An 18,175-nucleotide genomic window follows, 5' to 3' on the forward strand; every position below is an offset into this window, starting at 1 on the left:
AATTGAGGAGATGCTCATTCAGTTATACAGAAATGCAACTCAGCATATCTGCATTCATCCACGGCACACAAACATGTCAATGAGCAATGACTGAGTTATCACTGTTATCTGTAAATGTGTGTGTCTGAGAAAGACAAAGACTTACTGGCAGCCTCGATGAAGCGTGGATATGCGTCGTAAGTGATAACAGGAATGGGCAATTCCCTGAAGTAGAGCTTAAGAGCACCCGTGATGATGTTAATATCTTCATACGTGTTCACTGAGATGTCTGCCTTCTCCCCATCTACACACAAAGCAGGAAAGAGACAGTCTGGTGACGCATGCTTCATCAAGGGTTCACTGTAGAAGAAGTGCTTTTCCACAAATATGGCCTGGGAGATAAGAGGATGCCAAGCACCGTGGAGGATGGAGGGATATTTGTCATGCATAGCTCTGTGTGAAGTCACATGACCCTGGCAGCGACTGGACAGCACTAGTGTGTGGTGGCTGGATTTTGAGGCTTTCTGCCACTTGATTTCTGGCCTCTCATCACAAAGCTAGAAGCCAAGCTGACACTGCTATGGGTTATAACCTGCTTGCTTTCACATCTCACTAACCCAATTCGTTCTCTCATTCGCTCCTCACTGGTCTGTTCACGTCTATTTCTATCAGTCTGTGTCTCGTTCCATCCTTTCTCCCCGTTTCTTCTTCTACCTCGGACAGTTAGACCATAACCCTATGCTCTTCTCCACTTGGAAAGCATCATAAAAACTGTATTTTCTCCCTCCCATTCAAATCTCACCTCAGAAGCCTTTTCCTGTGAACTCAGCAATTATCTCTCTCTCTCTGCAGAGGCTAAACAGTCTCTGACATTGTCCATTTGTCCTGAGTGTGGGTATCTATTGCCAGAACTGGGGCCTCCTGAGGACACACTGCTTCTGTGCAGATGGAGCATAATCCTCACACAAATGTGCAGCTTTCACATTAAAGCAGCTCAAGGCAGCCGAGGCGGTACCAAAACAGTGTTTCCACTGTTAGACAAAGAGTGACCTAAAAAAGCTGTACTGAGAACACACGTGGGTGTTTAACACTTAGTAGGATTATGCATGGGGAGCTGTGTACAGGCATGAAGCAGATTTCATATGCAATTACTGTATTTCATCAGAACTAAGTGCAATGAACCGAGGACGCATGGAACGGGCGTTGTTTTGAATATGTTCCATGTGCACAAAGGGAAACATACCTCTGTCAAAGGACAACTTGACATCTTCAATTAAATCACTGAAGCCAGACACTCTGTAGAGACCTTCTGACTTCAGACCTAAAAAAGAGTTGAGTTTACAGTAAAGCCTTCATTCAGAAATTCATTAGCGATCTGATTCACATCAGACAAAATTGTGCATTACTTAACATATGGTGTGTCTAATGGAGCAGCTCTTTTGAAGTGTAAACCAAAACCATTCAAACAATTAACCATCTGTTTAATGACATTCATTAATACAGCGTGCTGTTAAACTGCCAGTGGAATGAAATAAATTGCATTATTTAATTTTGAAAGCAATACAAAATGAAAAGCATCCACTCTATCACAATTACAGACAGATACATATTCTGTTACATGAACATAGATGTTCTGAGTGATATTACTATGTCATGATACTGGTATATGAATAAGAATTAAACAGTTTTGTTTAGAGCTCTATAATGTTTTATTTAGAGCTCTCCTGAAGGGCTAGTTTAACACTGATCCTCTATGAATAAGCGTGGCTGACTATAAAGGCGGAGCGCTCACCTCGTGATTCAATCTCCCGTATGCACATATCCACCACCATGGGTCGTTTGGAATTATGGGCTTTTACCAGAGTGGTCAAATCACAGCTGTACACTTTCTTCACATGTTTCAGGTCTGGCTTACAGTCATTGGGAACCATCTTGGAGCATTGCTTATGAACATTCAAGCCACAATCTGCAACAAACAAAAACAAGAAAGTGTCCCTGTAGTCCATGGAAGAACTGAAATAAACATAACTGATCATAATGATTTCACAATTTTCCTGAAAATGAACAGTCTTGATCATAATCATTTTCAGGAAGCCTGCAAAAACACAAACATGCCTAATATGTGCAAATGAAAATTTTCAGCACCACATGCTGAGTTTAAAGAACTGCACTGTGTGCAGAACACGGCAGTTTGAGACTAATACCTTTATTGATTGCCCATATCCTTTACCTAGAGCAGATTGAGTTAATTTTTCAACCAAGTGTGCTGAGGTTTCATTCCCCTAAATCAATATCTGTCCAAACTGTCAATGAGCCTGATCTCTGATGTCATCATTTTCTGATTGGTTTCCAGGCATGCTGTCAGTGTCACCATGGAGGAACCTGCTAGGCCTACAAACGGCATCTGATAAAAAATACATGAGCTACTTCACCCATTTATGGGCCGTGAATATGATTATGGGCCGTGGATAGGTGTGGAGTAGCCAACAAAGGAACACCCCGGATTAAAGATCATTAGTTTCAAAAGAACATGGTGAAATAAAAAAAGGATCAAAATATAAGACCTTACCAGCACATCTTAAAGATCATACAATTCAATTCATCAATCAACTGGGTCATTTTAAAATCATAAATTGTCAACATATCCTGTTAAAATAAGTGAGAAAAAAGGCCAGTGCTACAGACATGAAGCCCTTCACTACACCCCAAAATGCAGACAGTACCAGGAGTTATGCAAATATAGGCAAATGACTTCATTAATATATAATGCATGACTCCTGAAACAGGCCAGCTGCACTAGAGCAGGTACCATGTGGGCAGAAAAAAAAAGAAGATAAAGAAGAGCTGAGTGAAGTGAAAGCCAGAGCAGTGGTGTGTTTGGAGCTGGGGCAGACGTACAACCGCTGCTGCTTTGTGCGCGCAGAGCTCTCTGGGAGAATTAGGGAATTAGAGCTATGCTGAAAACAATGTGGCCTGAAGGATGAGAGGAAGGAAGGAGAGAGAGAGAGAGATGGGGGAGAGAGAGAGAGGGAGAGAGAGTGCAGCACACACCAATCGTCACACACAATAATCAAGCAGGCAGATACTCTCTGTGCTGCAGGCTACAATAGACCTCATTTCCAGCTCGAAATGGGACAGAATCTCAAAGCACTCTTCTGCGCTCTGTCTGTCTGACTCAGATTTTAGGGGCTAGCTTTTAGGTTTGCACACAAACACCCACACAATTTCTTTAATCAACATTATTTATATGATGATACTGGCATGATAAATAGCAGCCATCACATATTCCTTTCATTCTGGACTGAACAACAGAAAACTGAAAACCACATTAGTGAGAAGGTGCTGAAAACCTGCTCGCTATGGCCACAGCCCATTAATCTACTAGACACCAATAACACGATTACTCCGACCCCTTTCATTTACCGACTGAATGCAACAATCATTAAATTCATTCTCCTGCTGGATGCCGTCTTTTTAAACTGACTAAAGCTGGAGAAAACAATTTTCCCCATTACTGCCTGTAATTACATTTAGCATTATGGTACACCTTTATTCAAAATAAAAGTACTGAATATGGCAATAGTGATACCAGTTCAAAAGACTCAACATTAAAGATTGAAAATGGCCCCTTGAGCATTACTGCCTTCATTTAAATTCATTGACGGAGAAATGTAATTACTGTATGAAAGAGAGCGAAGGATCTCTTAAGAGTGGAAGACAGGCACAGTAATAGAGGGCAGCGGTTAATAGATTCGCTTTATCCTCTAAGGTCTGCTGATCCCGTGTTCAGAATACTAGTGCTAGATGACCCTCAAGCTCTCAGGTGGGGAGCGACGACACAGATAGGCTCTTAACCTGCATACACAGACACACACTTACAAAATGAATTAGAGTATGTGTGTTTGTTTATCAGTGAATGAAACCTGAGCTCCAAGCTCCAGGACACTGTGTGCACACACAGATACTCTCTCAATACACCACAAGAATTTCTGAAGCCAATTCTTTGTCTGTAATATTAGCTTTAACACTCGTCTACCGGGCTTATGATGGCAGGTGTCCTCTGCTGGATCAGTAATATTTTGGCAAAATCCCTGCTCTACTTATTACTCTAGGACAGTCAATACACTTGGAATTTCCCTTCTTGCAAAGAGGACTGGGAGCTTATCACAGAGTTCCCCATATCGGGTTATGGGGACTGAATTTCAATGTGTGTCCCCGAGCTCTCAGCCCCGCGCTTCTTTATGAAGACATGCCAGCTTTGTTTTGAGCTCTGCCATGATGGAATGGGTTTCAGAAGGAGGGAGGCTGTACCCTGATGAAGCAATGTGGCACAACATGCACAGACACAGGGGTTGGCATGCTGGCACCTGACCAAACACACATACACACACACACACACACACACAGAAAGGGGGGACATCGGGGAATGCAAATTTCAACATCAAATGCGACTTTGCTGTCCTAGTTCCTAGCAACATCACTTATAAAAAGAGAACAGGAACGATGTAGACAGAAAGAGAGTGAGACAGAGAGTGTGAGTGAGATAGAGAGGGAGGGAGGAAGGGAGGAAGGGAGGAAGTGGGGAGAGAGAGGGAGAGAGAGAAGAGGAAAAAAAAAAATCAAGAATGGGATCTAAAAATAATGGCTTTGAACTCTGCTTTCAAAACTGATTCATGTATTATTCATAACTGCAGACTCTGAAAACATGTATGTAGCTCACTTTGTTCTATAAATAAAACATTAAAAATAACACACTTCAGTCTATTTCCACTAACTGACCAGCACCTGAAATACAGAATCATTCCTGTAAACAGGAAAATGGAAAACTACAATCTATTACTGAATATAGATTAAAAAAGAGAGAGAGTTATAACAATTAATTGCAGCTCAAAGAAGAAAATAATGTGTAGCATGTTACACAGTAATAATTAGATAGTAAAACGATAGATAAATTTTTTTTAATAACAGACCTCATATCAGACAAAACTTTAGTCAACTACTCAATTTTGGAAAAAAACATATGAAAGAAAAAAAAACACTCACTAGCTTGAACACTAGCTTGAACGACTTGACAGCCTTGAGTAAAGTCAGTATAAGATATTATTCAGTATATTACTCTCATCCCTGACACACAGGGAAATCTTCAATTATGTTTCTTAGCAGATGGAGATGAGAGTGAGATGAGAGAGTTATATATTCTACATTAAAGCATTAATTAATATCACACATCAACTGTGATGTACAGGTATATAAAATTCCTAACTCATTGGCTGAATTGTATTAAATACTTTTAAACTGCCATTTTAGGCAAAAAAAAAAAAGATTAATCTACAATACAATGCATCTTCTTTAATGAAACCCACACGATAACATAAGCACACTGATTATTGTGCTTTTAACTGCAATTTCTGCACAATACAATATTTCTGCTATTCAGTACAATTAGTACAAGTGTGCTTTTTAACCAGTGTTAACACCAAGAAGTGATGTGATAGTGTTATTTAATCCTTTTAAAACTGTGCAGTTTTTTAAAAAGTGCAGGCAGTCATCATCTAACTGCACTCAAACTGTAAATGTGCACTATGAAACTGTCAATATAAAAAAGATGAAAACCAGTTTAAACTTGTTTTTAAATGGCTTTAGAACTGGCGTGTGCGTGTGTGTGTGTGTGTGTGTGTGTGTGTGTGTGTGTGTGTGAGAGTGTGTGTGTGTTCACCTGCGCATTTGACCCCCTGAGCAATGAGCCCCCACATAAAGTTGGCACAATACTCGCACCAGTGCGGCCCTCTGAATGTGTGTACCTACAGGGCAGAGAGAGACAAAGCAGGGATGTTAAAACACCATGAACAGTGCACGCACACGCACACGCACACACACACACACACACACACACACACACACAAAGCTCCCTTGCTCTTTAGGACGGTACACACGTCTACAACAGCAGAATTGGAGGATTATCTGTGATCTGGGTACGAGGGCTGCTACAGCTATGTCAAATCCAATGGCCTTTTCAATCTACTCAGACAATTAATCAGCAGATCAGTACACAGAGGGACAGACGATGTATACACAAGAAAGAGGAAAGAACAAAGGGAAGCAGACAGAATAAGAGAAAGAGGGGCCATGAGCGAGTGGGTTGTTGGACCATGGAAGAACGGCTCTCTGAGGCAGAAAGCAGAGCTATCGCAGCTCTCGTTCCCCTCTGCACCAGGTAACAGCTCATCCAATCAGGAGGCCTCATGCTCGCTCTCTAGGGAGCATGAGCGGGGGACTGGCCGCTGGAATCGAAGCCTGGCCTCAATGAATGCTGAGCAGGGTCCTTCTTTTATACACACACCAGCAGAGGTAAAATGAACGTAAATAGTTAGTGTGAATCATGAAGCAAATATTTTTTGTAGTTACTACAAAAGACCTACTTGACATGAATATACATTATTAATAAAGATCATTGCTATTAAAATATTTGTGTTTCATTCGTTTAGCAATGAAATATTGGTCTGTGTAATTATAACCAAATTTGCTTGTCGAGCTTTTGCTGTTCTAGCCAAAGGAGCAGTAGAGCAGAGTGAGTGTGCGAATGATGCTCTGAGACTGAGGAGATAAGGACCAGACACACAGAGAAAAAAAGAATCAGCAATTTCAGAGTCTGTGTGATATCATGGCCTCTAGAGTCACATTACACACAGCACACACTGTTAGATCGGAAAAAATAAAGTGGAATAAATAAGAGACAGACAGGGAGAGTGAGAGAGGGAGAGAGACATGGAGAGAGGGATGGAAAGAGAGAGGGAGGGAGCGAGATGGCGAGAGGGAGACGGATGGAGAGAGAGTGAAGGCAACAGAGGGAGGGAGGGAGAGAGAGAGAGAAAGAGAGAAGGTGAGGGAGAGAGAGTGAGATGGAGAGAGGGACAGAGATGGAGGGAGAGAAAGAAAGATAAATAAATAAGGTAAGAGAGAGAGAAGGAGAGCAGGAGAGAACTAGAGACAGAGAGGGAAACAGAGGGACAGAGAGATACAGAGAGAGCGAGGGACAGTGAGACTACAGAGAAAGTATACACAAAAAAGAGAAAGAAACAAAAAAGAAAAAGCAGAAACCAAGAAAAAAAGAAAGAAAGAAAGCTTCAAAGGAACACAGGAAGATGGAGGGGAACAGGAAGAAAAGAAAAAAAGAATATAAAGGAAATAAATAGGATATATAGGAAATGGGAAAGAAACAATGTGGACAGGGAGAGAGGCCACTTCTGCTGACAGAAGCCAAATGGGAATACACCGCTCTGCTCATGATGCCTATCAATCCCTAATCTTTCCATCTGTCACCCTGAAGCAATGGGGTCTCCCACATACACACACACACACACACACACACACACACACGTACACGCAAATATATAAACAAACAAGACATTTCTTGTTGAAAAGCACTCAGTGAACATCTTAACTGTCTGAACATCCTGATCTTCTTTATTCCCTTTCTGTTCTACTGTACTAAACTGAATGTGACAGACCAAAATGCAAAGCACAAACACACACACCTTTCAAAAACATTTGCAGAAGTGGTTCATGCTTTTTGTGTACATGTTACTATAAAGGTAGCATTTAGATAACTCAGATTTTACAATTATCTCATTTAAGATGTAAATAAATCAATACTAGTCATGTTTTGGACCAAAACAAAACAAAAAAAACAAAGCAATAAACATAAAAGAATAACAAATAAAGGAATTAACATCTTCGACACATGCACACATGAAGTAGAAGTAGGTCAATATAGCAGAGAAACCAAAAAGGTCTTACCTTAAAGTTGTGGACTTTCTCATACTTGGGTACGCGGTCGTTGTCCTTCAGCGTGGCCCGGCGCACCAGCGAGCTGAGCTGTGAATAAGCAAACAGTTTGAGAGGCTGCCAGAGGGTAGCTGGAGGTTTCTGAGGACGCATCCTCATGGCCAGCGCTGCTGCGAGCAGCTCCTGCTCCTTCCCTTCCTGCTTGGTCTTGTGCACTAGGGACTTCTCAGCCTTACTGAGAGTGTAGGACTCCCGCGACGGCATGCTCACACGTACGCTAAACGGTTTTAACACGGTGAGAACGACTGCCTCTCTAACACAGAGAGATGAAAATAAAAGCCCCTGACACTCACAGGTTTCTAGTCATGCTGAGAAAGTCCTGCATTGCTGTACTGAGAGTTCTGAGAGCCAAACATAAACAAAACAAGCCACTTCCCTAAGAGCTCAACTCCAATAGTGGGAAAAGTGTCCTTAAAACAAGAGCATCAAGTCCTGAACAGGGGGAATGGAATAGAAAAGCAGTTAAGTGTGATAGTGTGTGTGTGTGTAGTCCCTCAGTCTGTCTGTCTGAGCATCTATATGCAGATGAGATGAGTGGTTGAGTTAATCCTCTCCTCTCTGCGAGCAGCAGATATCCTCTCTGGAACACTGCCTCAGAGAGAGCGAGGGGAGGTGGGAGTGGAGGAGAGAAGTGGGGGAGGGATTCAGCGACAGTGGCACTGATTACACAGCTTAAATCCACCAATCAGAGTAGAGCAGGCCAGGGTTTTATCATCGTGATCACTCTTTCCCCCTCCCACTCCCCCGTTCACCAGAGCTGTGCGTAAGCGAGTGTGTGGGAGGAGAGAGCGACAGTAGCAGGCACAGAAGCGTGGAGGAACTGGAGAACAAGCGTGGGCCCGTAACGACCCGTGAGTGAGTCATCCATCACCTCTGAGCTAAGCGCTAACACTTTGCTAATAGCAGCACATGGTCATTTCCAAGCACATTAACACTCAGCAAACCATTAGCTTTTTTTTTTTTTAAAGAAAAGAAACAAAAACTCAAGTGGCCCAATTAAAAAAAAGTAACATTTACTGCAACATGGGAAATTTTCATCGATATAAAGTGACAACATTTTCAACACACAATGCTGACTGCACATAATCAGAGGACAATCTTAACAAATTTCCTTCTGAATTGAAGCAGTCTGAGAATCCTCACAGATCTTACAGAGATGCTCCAGTCTGATGTGCTTATTGCAGTGTAATTAAATCTGCTTCAGCACAATGCAGCACCTGTCACACAGCTTCCTGGCTTCCAACACTAAACCCAATTAAAGTGTTCAGTTAATGAGAGGCGGCGCTTTGCTCTCCAGCACAGACCATTCACAGACACTGCACATTAGACTCGCTGCCAATGACGATTCCCGGAAAACTTCGGTTTGAAAATCAGTAACAAACTATAAGAAATACATAATTACAGTAATTACCTTGAATTAAAGCGTATCATTGTAGTAAGCAATGTAACCAAAATGTAATCATTACTGCTGTGATAAAAGATACGTTAATTAAAATTAAAGTAATTTTGTGCATGTGCATCAGATACTTAAATACATTTTTATCTGAAAACTGGTCAAATTATTGTTGTAAAGATCCTTGTATTGTGTACAAGGATCTTCAGCTCATTATGCACTGCCATATTCATCTTCTAATGCCCCAAAAGGGTTAAATGTGTATTCAAATTTAACCCTGAAGTGGGAATGGCCTAAAGTGGAAGGTTTTCTTTTCTTTTTCTTCTTCCTCTTCTTCTTCTTTTTTTAAATTTAAATAAACCCTACCACTATACCCCCAGGAACAGTGAAAAAAGCCAGAGGCAGAAATGTCAGCACTGTCAGTATGATCTGTGAGGTCTGCCTCTAACAGTTCCTCAACCTCAGCTACATCATTTTTTTTTTAATCCATTACTTTTGTTGGCACTTATGGTTCCTGGAGGACTAGTGGTTAGGCCTTGGTGCTCCCACCCTCACAATCCGGGTTCAATACCCAGCCAGGGAACCAACCCTAGCCACTGTGGTTGCACAAGACTGTGCGCTCCCAGTGCCGGTCCCAAGCCCGGATAAAATTGGGGAGGGCTGCAACAGGAAGGGCTTCCGGCATAAAACTTTGCCAAATCAAATATGCGTACTAATGAGCCATTGTGGCGACCCCTAATGGGAGCAGCCGAACGAACAACAACCGCCACCTTTGTCGGCACCTGCTAATGATATTTTCCAACAAATTTATTTGGTTCTATTTCCCAAAATGTAACCAACAAGTACCCTAATTTAAACCATGGTGACCCTGATCAGGCATTTACTAAGAATGAAAGAATAAATGTCGTAAATGCAACGCAGCAGGTTTTTTGGTCTATGTTTGTCCCACAAGCCTCATATCTGACTGAATGAAAGTAAAAAAACCTTCCACTCGTCTGATTTTTTGTTGCGTTATGCGGGACCCAGTCCTGAAACACACCTCTAGTATCAACCAGACACCCTGTGAACCTTCTGGCAAACTTTCTTACCATCCGACTTTTACTGAAGTTCTCTACATTTTAACCCAACTTTTGCTTAAAAGAGTAAAGCTAGTAAACAAAACAGAGCACTGGCAATATCTTGACATGACTGTGGATATCTCTTTATGAAGGACTGATTTCTTGCTGAGACTTTGAACACAGTGAGTGAAGATCAACACCTCACCTAGATTCTGGTGCACAAGCACAAGCTCCACCTTCTCTGTCATTTCCCATCTTTCTTTCATTGTGCCATTTTCTCTTATCCTTGTATGATTATGGATTTTCTCCAACCTGACCACTTCCTTGGTCTGAAGTCGGAGGCAGCGTGAGTGCATGCGTGCTCTGCCTATACACACATGCTCACACACTCCCTCAGTGTGGTTCCCTTTAATCAATACCAGAGGAGTTCACTAAAGCTAGCCTCTTACAGTTCAGAGCCCAAATTGTGGCTGGGATAAGAGACAACGTCCTGCCTGCTGCTTTCCAGATCAATGAGCCGAACACAGGCCGACTGGCTGTAACTGCTGGAGCCGAGATGAAAGGCTGCGAATGCAGGACTCCAATGGAGGCTCTGCTGCTGTACACCCAGGGACACGCTCACCCAGCGACAGAAACCTGCACCATGTGGCTCGGCACAGCAGCCCTGCACGTTTCATATTCACCTCCCCTCATGCTGCTGCTGTGTTAGTGTAATAGTGCGGCCCGCTGCGTGTTCAGGCTCTTTGGAGTTTAATAGCGCTGCCTGCTGCTCAGTGCAGTGCTGGCGTCTGGCTCTCAGGATGGGGCCGCTTATAGCCACTCCACTAATTGACACTGATTGATCTGGCCGTTTCTCAAACAGCACCCGGACCCAAACTGCACTCGTAAAATGGATGGAGGCAAAGTGCTGTTAACTCCACACCATTTTCAGCCTTTACTAAAAGCGAGGGAAAGCACAAGTCCATCTGGCCGTGTAATTACTCATTAGTCTGTTGACTTTAAACACCTGATGGTTTAACAGGAGTCTGATGCTTTTAGAGGCACTTAACCTGGATGCCTATTAGCTGCACTAGAAGGGTGCCATAATGACCACCATGATGAGGGGTGAAATTTACTCAGATAAAAGCAACATCAGCTATATGAAGTTCTGTTTTGTTTTGCTTCAAAAATCTGAACAACTTAAAATGGCAAAATGTATTTAATCTGATCAAAAGAGAAACATGGAGAGATAACAAGAATGAAGGGAGGGGGAGCAGGCAAGTAGGCAAGAGTAGGCAAGAGTGCTGTTATGTAAGATGCGCTGCTGATCTGTAAAGTACCATCAGAGTGGCCTGACTTCCTCTCCTCCGCTCATGATTTCATACTTACAGAAACACAAAGCTCTCAGTGCCTTCTCTCAGACACACAGAGAAGACATCGGAAGTAAGGATGTTATTTTGTTCAGGTTTCTTGATAAATAAAGATGATTATGGTCGACTACGATTCCATCAACACACAGACGTTTACCATCCTTTCATGAAACAATACCGATTGGGCCAAATATCTTGGGTTACAAGTTATGTAACGTTATATAACCTGCATTCCTGATTTGTAGTCGTAGCACATGATTTGTCATTACTGAAAAGGAAAGAACTAGGACTCTGGTTCTCAGTGCTCTCTGAAAGCTCCATACACTTGCTCTGTACATCTCTTTACTTTTATTAGCACTTAGACTGCACAGCTGAGGTACAGGCTGGACCCACACGCATATCTTCATCATTACCCTCCTCCTCAAATTCACAGCTGAATACTGAGAAGACAAGCTGAGAACAGTGCAGAGGAACACAGTGTATTGGAGAAACTGTTACTATAGCAGCACTCTATATACCGAACAAAGCCTGAAGGCCTGTGATTACGTAAGACACTTAAAAAGAAGCAAAGAGAACTGCAGGAAGACTGAAGCTATACTTGCCATAGGATGACGCATTTAAATGAAGTAAACTAGAGAATGCATTTAAATGAAATAAACTTTTAATGAACAGACATTTATATTGAATTATATCATTTGATATCTGATGAATAACACCAGATCAGATTTTATTAACTCTCTTATTCATTCATAAAGTTTAATTCTGCTTACATTTATCATCTGATCCAGTCAATGCAACTGAGGAGCAGATATACAGTGTAAAAGGAAAAACTATTTTGTTTCTAAATTAGCTATAAAATTGTTACTATACGATTTCAATATCAAGCAAATTTCAAATAATCATGATCATTATTTCAGCCAGTATTGTGTAGCCTTATATACTGTATCATCACCCTAAAACGTTTATGCCCAAAATATAAGATACCTGTGAAAGTAATTTAAAAAAAAGCATAATTATCCATATCACTATTATATAGTGATGTCTTCTTCATCAATCTCTTTTTAAACATTGGCTCTAAAAAGTGCATTACATGGGAAATGTATTTTATAGCAAAACATCTACCTGTTTTATCTTTTTTCCATTTTTACTTACTCGGCAAGAAGGTAAGGGAAAAAAATAACCATGTTGTTTTGGGCAGATAAATAGATTATCAGACTCTGTCTGGGGCTGGGACAATGATAAATGAGGTGTGACTATCACATATTGAGCGCATGCGTATACACACACAAACACACACACCAAGGTCACATACTCTGTACATGATACATGAGCTAATACCCACAAATAATTACTTCATATCATTGAATACACTAGAAATCCATTAGAGTCTGTGTCTGTGTGAGTGCTTGTGTGTGTGTGTGTGTGTGCACGTGCTATTGCCACAGGTTAAGGTAAAGAATGGCTCAGCTCTGTATACATGAATATTTCATCCTTCGAGCATGATATATTTTCCAGCTTTTTCTGTGCTCACCACCAGGATTTAGACCTTTATAGATTTTGATCTATTAATATATTTTAAACAGCATTCATGTATAAAATCGTTCATTTGTATAAAAGGTAACATTACAGAAACTGCATTATTCTCTGTTTGCACTGTTTTGCTCCAGTGTGACAAATCTCCATAAAACAGCTTTCTCAAGACTTTCCCTCGTGTGTATCTGATCCTAAAATCTTGTTAGAGTGCTGAATTTGTGTAATATAGTCACATGTTTTAAATACATGTTTTATGTAATTCTACATCAGCCCTTCGGTTTCCATTACAAGTGAGTTTTTGAGTAGACTAGATTTTTTCCCCCAATCTTTTCTCAGTACTGAGAATCATATGAGAACTCTAGTCTGTGATTAAGTAAACAAATGCTGTGGTATTCCATTGCTGCCTGTCACAGTTTCTTCCTTATTTGTGCAGTATTAACACAGTATTCTTACTTTTATTTATATAGCACCTAAGGCTGGACGATATGATATAATACTGATGTCACAATAAATTATCATTTTACAATACTCTTTTCAGAGATATAATGGATATCCTGATATCTTTTTTTAAAACATTTAAATAATAATAATAATTACAAAATGAATGGAAGCAAAAATTGTAAATAAGATTGTAAGTTTTCAGTGTTAAATATTTTTTATTTATTATTTATAATGGTTTATAATGGTTAAAACGGTTATTTTTGAAATATATATAAAAATATAGTTATAAATGTGTTTATTAACACTAAACAGATGTATTATTATTCATAGCAGTTGTTTCAAATGCAACACTACTGTGTTCCCGTCTGTTTGTGAGCAAACGTATACATTATCTTGTATCACAGCAACAGATTTGTATATCACGTATCACAGAAATGCCTTGAAGAATCTTGATGTGATATTTTTGTTACATCTCCCACCCTGAATAGCACCAATCTTGTGCAAATCACCGATTGCCTTAGTTGAGGAATAACATGATTGCTTCCTTCAAATGTGGCTAAACTAAGGAAACTTATGAGACAGATGTGCTTTACCCTTAAGATGCTGCCTCTCAGATTGAATTCAGGGATAATGACCATATATTAGATGCTCCACGATTATTATTGTTGATTATAGGCATAATTATTCTAATTACTATAATATATACAGTGTTCACTAGTCTCTGTGGTGGAAAAATACTTTAAATAGCTGATATTCATTTAGTGTTTATGCTGGAAAGCTTAATGCAGCACAGTATAGGACACTCTTCCCTTCCTCTTGCTCACTGCAGAACCAAGGGTCAGCCACCACCCCTGAGTTTCAGGCTGTATCTCTGATCGATGTTATGTAAACCAGCTGCATTCTTCTCTTCACCGCATGATGAGAGAAAAACAACCACGTAAACACATAACAGCAAACTTTCTCACATTCAGGCGGAGCTGCAGCACTGCAGTGAAAGTCCAAACTGCAACCAGTACACAAACCTGAAATAACTGAACTGAAAGATCAACATCATTAGCTTGAGGGACATGAAAGCATAAGCAATCGCATAAGATACATCTATTTAAGTAGCAGCCAAAATTAGGACACTATACTTATCGAGACTCTATGCAATGTAGTATTTCGGCTATGAGGGTGAATGTTTCATAACTACTGCACAGGCACAGAGATGGAAAATCACTAGATGGTGTTTAGGATGGTCAAAAAAGGAAGACAGGAAGAGAGACCACTAACATCGGCTCGACTAAAAGAAAACATTTGATTCATTTTTAGCTCAGATATTTTAAAAAATAGAACATGTATACAGAAAAAAAAAAGAGATAAATGGAAGATCATTTTGTGCTACTTAAAAATTAATAATAGAAAAAAGATGGAGACTAATGATCCATGTCACCTTACAGAGCCAATTTCCCTCCTTGGAAGAACGGAAGATGTTTTAGTAAAGTGAGCTTCACCGTGTTTATTCAGCATGCTATGAGTGTTCATTCACTGTTGATCACTGCAGCTGGAAGTGGATATGGACCATGGAAGTCCATCCTTATCAAAGCACTCTAAAACATCTAAGAGCTTTAGAATGACTCATAGCTGATGGCTCCATATGATGACGAAAAGCATCAAAATTATGTGCGCACTGAATGTGCGTGGGCCTAACGGTGTTTGCTGGAAGGAGCTCGGTTTCCATAGGAACAGCTCTTGTGTGTGCTTCCGGTGTGTAGGATCAGTGATTATCCTGTTTGCTGAAACGGGCTCAGTGAATTCTTTAAAAGGCAACATTCTTACACACTTAAAAAGCTCCACCAGCTTCCTCAATTATTCGTCCTTCTTACACCCACACTGATTTGATACACATAAAAAATCTAAACACTCCTATACCCCAGAAAAGCCTCCCACTCAAACCTCCTACATCAGATGCTTCATAATAATATATGATGCACAACCTACTGTTGATGTTTATTCACATTAGAGGAGAACTAACTCAAGCATCTGTGTGTCACATACGCAGGACAGCTGTAGTGAAAAACTAAAAGAAAAAAATAAATGCCGGATGCAACACACAAAATATTTTAATCTAGTTATTTAATATAGTTATAGGCTCCGTGTTCTTTATGCTTAAAGGTTTATTATATATTACTTTGTTGCCATATTACTGACAAATGAATGAGAGTTTTACGAGTATGCTTTCACCCTGCAAGCCCCTTAATGAAAGTTTTTCTTCCTTTTCTGGTTCATTTAATATTGTGCAGCGTAAAACCAAACCAAAGCGCAAGTATCAATTCCAAAAGTATCACTTCTGCCCTAATTTCGATAAACAGACAGATATGTGTGAAAGCACCATTAAACACCCTCATTCTATAATTTAACTCATTCTTAAAACACAGTAGAGATGTAAAATAAGTCACTCAACTATGTAAAATGCAAGAACATGAAATGCCTTGGCTGTTTTTTAATCCTCCAAGCTTTTGACAAAATCTGTAACTGCATCTCAGCAATCACTTCTGATTATTGATATGATCTTAGTATATTACTCCTCAATATTAATTGCTTAGTGACTTGATACGTAAATAATTAAAAAATTATCAATACATTCAAAGCTCTTAAAGCTGCAATTTCTATATGTCATTTTTAGAGAATGCAAATATCAATCTGAATGTCACCAGTGTTAATATCTCCTGAAAGTAAATACCATAATTATAATGATCAAATAGCTCACAAGGCAAAGCCACAAACTTAGAGGCTCAGACACATGAACAATGTTTAGCTAGAACAATCAACAGGGAAATTCTCTGGAAGCAAAGGGCCCGTAAAGTGTTTAACCAGACTATTCAGGAAACTCTTTCACTATAAAAAGCATTCACGCTGCATTATCACATTCATCTGACCTGATTTTAATTGAAAAACATCTTTGCTTTCTTCCCTGAAACTACTGAGCTTCTGGGTGAATGTGCTTTTTATAACCTCGTACGTAGACAAACACATGACTAGACACTGGTCTAGTCTTCTAGCGAGTCTTAGGTAGAGGAGTTGAAAAAAATTCCCAGAAATATAAAGCAGTTCCAGCTGCATCAACACCAAGGCAAGTTAACTATAAATGATTAAAGAGAACGTCATTCGTGACACAGTGGGGTTTATTGTACAGAAGAAAAACTTGTCATGTAAAAGACCACTGATTCCACAAACTTTGTGTTTTCTGCCTAATACACTTTTAAGCTCTTCTCTAAATACTTATTTGGATTCGCTTATATACAGATTCATGTATCTATGCTAATGATATGTAAAGAGAAAGACCTTAGTATTATCATGCAACCCTGTTTTTAAATAAACCTTGTATTGCCTTGTCTTATTTACATTTTAAATAAACCTTAAATCTCTATAAATATAATATCCATGACAAATTATAAATTCATTATTTAACCCATAGAGCAAGAGAAAGCTCTGATGTGCTTGCCCAGTCTCATGTAGCAAATGAAATTAAAGGTAATTAATTGTATTAATACAGAGTAATGAAAGTTAGTGAGTACTCAAATTCCTCTGTGCATCCAAAATCCTCTCGTGATCATGTCCCTGATGTAGCACATCAGAGTAGCGCACGCTAGTAGAGTTACATTTAAACGTACATATCAGGTACAAAAATTATTTGCAAAAGTAGACAGAAGAAAAGAAAACACTGGAGGAGAAAAAAAAAACAAAACTTTTTCCAGAGAATTTTGTTTGCCAATATCTGGCCCAATAACTGCAGTAGTATTACAAGTATCATACAGCTGATGTTACCAAGACAAGCGGAGACTTTGTGACTTCCTGTTCAGGGGATAACACCGCTTTATTAAAAATAAACCTACAGAGACACAAAGCAATTTACGCAGGACACAGTACAAGACACAGCGCACAGTCAGCACAACCTGTAATACATTATTATTAACTTTTCTTTGCACCAGACACACAAAGACATTTCTATCTGGAGTCTCCCGCCCTGTGCCTGAGTTTCTGTTGCTTCTAAGAGACAATTCTTTGTATGAATTACAAATCATTAGCATCACAAAAGAAAGGCACCATCTACAATATCTGCGGGAAATGTGTTTGGCAAGATTAACAAAACAGCTCAAATTATAATGTTCCAAAAGGCAAAACAGCAATTAGGGCATTGTAGCTTGAGAAAATTCCCTTCTCACGATTAGAATCTCATCCTCCCTAATAATTCAGGCTAAGAGTTCGAATGATGACTGTGTGTAATTAGTGCATGTTTAAAACAGGACTAATTTGCTCTTCAGCTAGCTGCTTAATTGTGCGGCTGAGCCGATTGTGTGTTGTGCAGTGTAATGCAGCTGCAATGCCCCTTCTCACAGCATTTCTCAGATCTTCATGAGCTCAAAGCAATCAGCACAGCCCAATGAGAGGTGCCGAGGGAAAAACGTTAACATCATGTCAAAGAGAGTGACGATGAACACAAGATTTCGAAAGAGTAAAATGAACTGTAGAAGATATTCGTTTCTGAGTCTCATCTTTCATCTATTAATCCATTTTACACTTACAGTAAGCCGGCT

The 18,175-nt window shown here is 39.9% G+C and overlaps 1 protein-coding gene across 1 annotated transcript in view; it reads right to left on the bottom strand.

Annotated features, from left to right (window-relative positions):
• chn1 (chimerin 1) overlaps positions 1 to 18,175 on the bottom strand; it is a 36,954-nt gene that overhangs the window by 1,783 nt on the left and 16,996 nt on the right. Inside the window, exons 7-11 of the mRNA XM_026912706.3 lie at positions 7,777 to 7,854; positions 5,696 to 5,780; positions 1,772 to 1,945; positions 1,223 to 1,300; positions 146 to 283 (exon numbers count right to left, since the gene is read on the bottom strand). Coding sequence (XP_026768507.3) covers positions 146 to 283; positions 1,223 to 1,300; positions 1,772 to 1,945; positions 5,696 to 5,780; positions 7,777 to 7,854 — 553 coding nt within the window. The remainder of the gene's footprint in view (positions 1 to 145; positions 284 to 1,222; positions 1,301 to 1,771; positions 1,946 to 5,695; positions 5,781 to 7,776; positions 7,855 to 18,175) is intronic.

Source organism: Pangasianodon hypophthalmus, chromosome 5 (genome assembly GCF_027358585.1).
Source record: "Pangasianodon hypophthalmus isolate fPanHyp1 chromosome 5, fPanHyp1.pri, whole genome shotgun sequence".
Lineage (NCBI taxonomy): Eukaryota > Metazoa > Chordata > Actinopteri > Siluriformes > Pangasiidae > Pangasianodon > Pangasianodon hypophthalmus.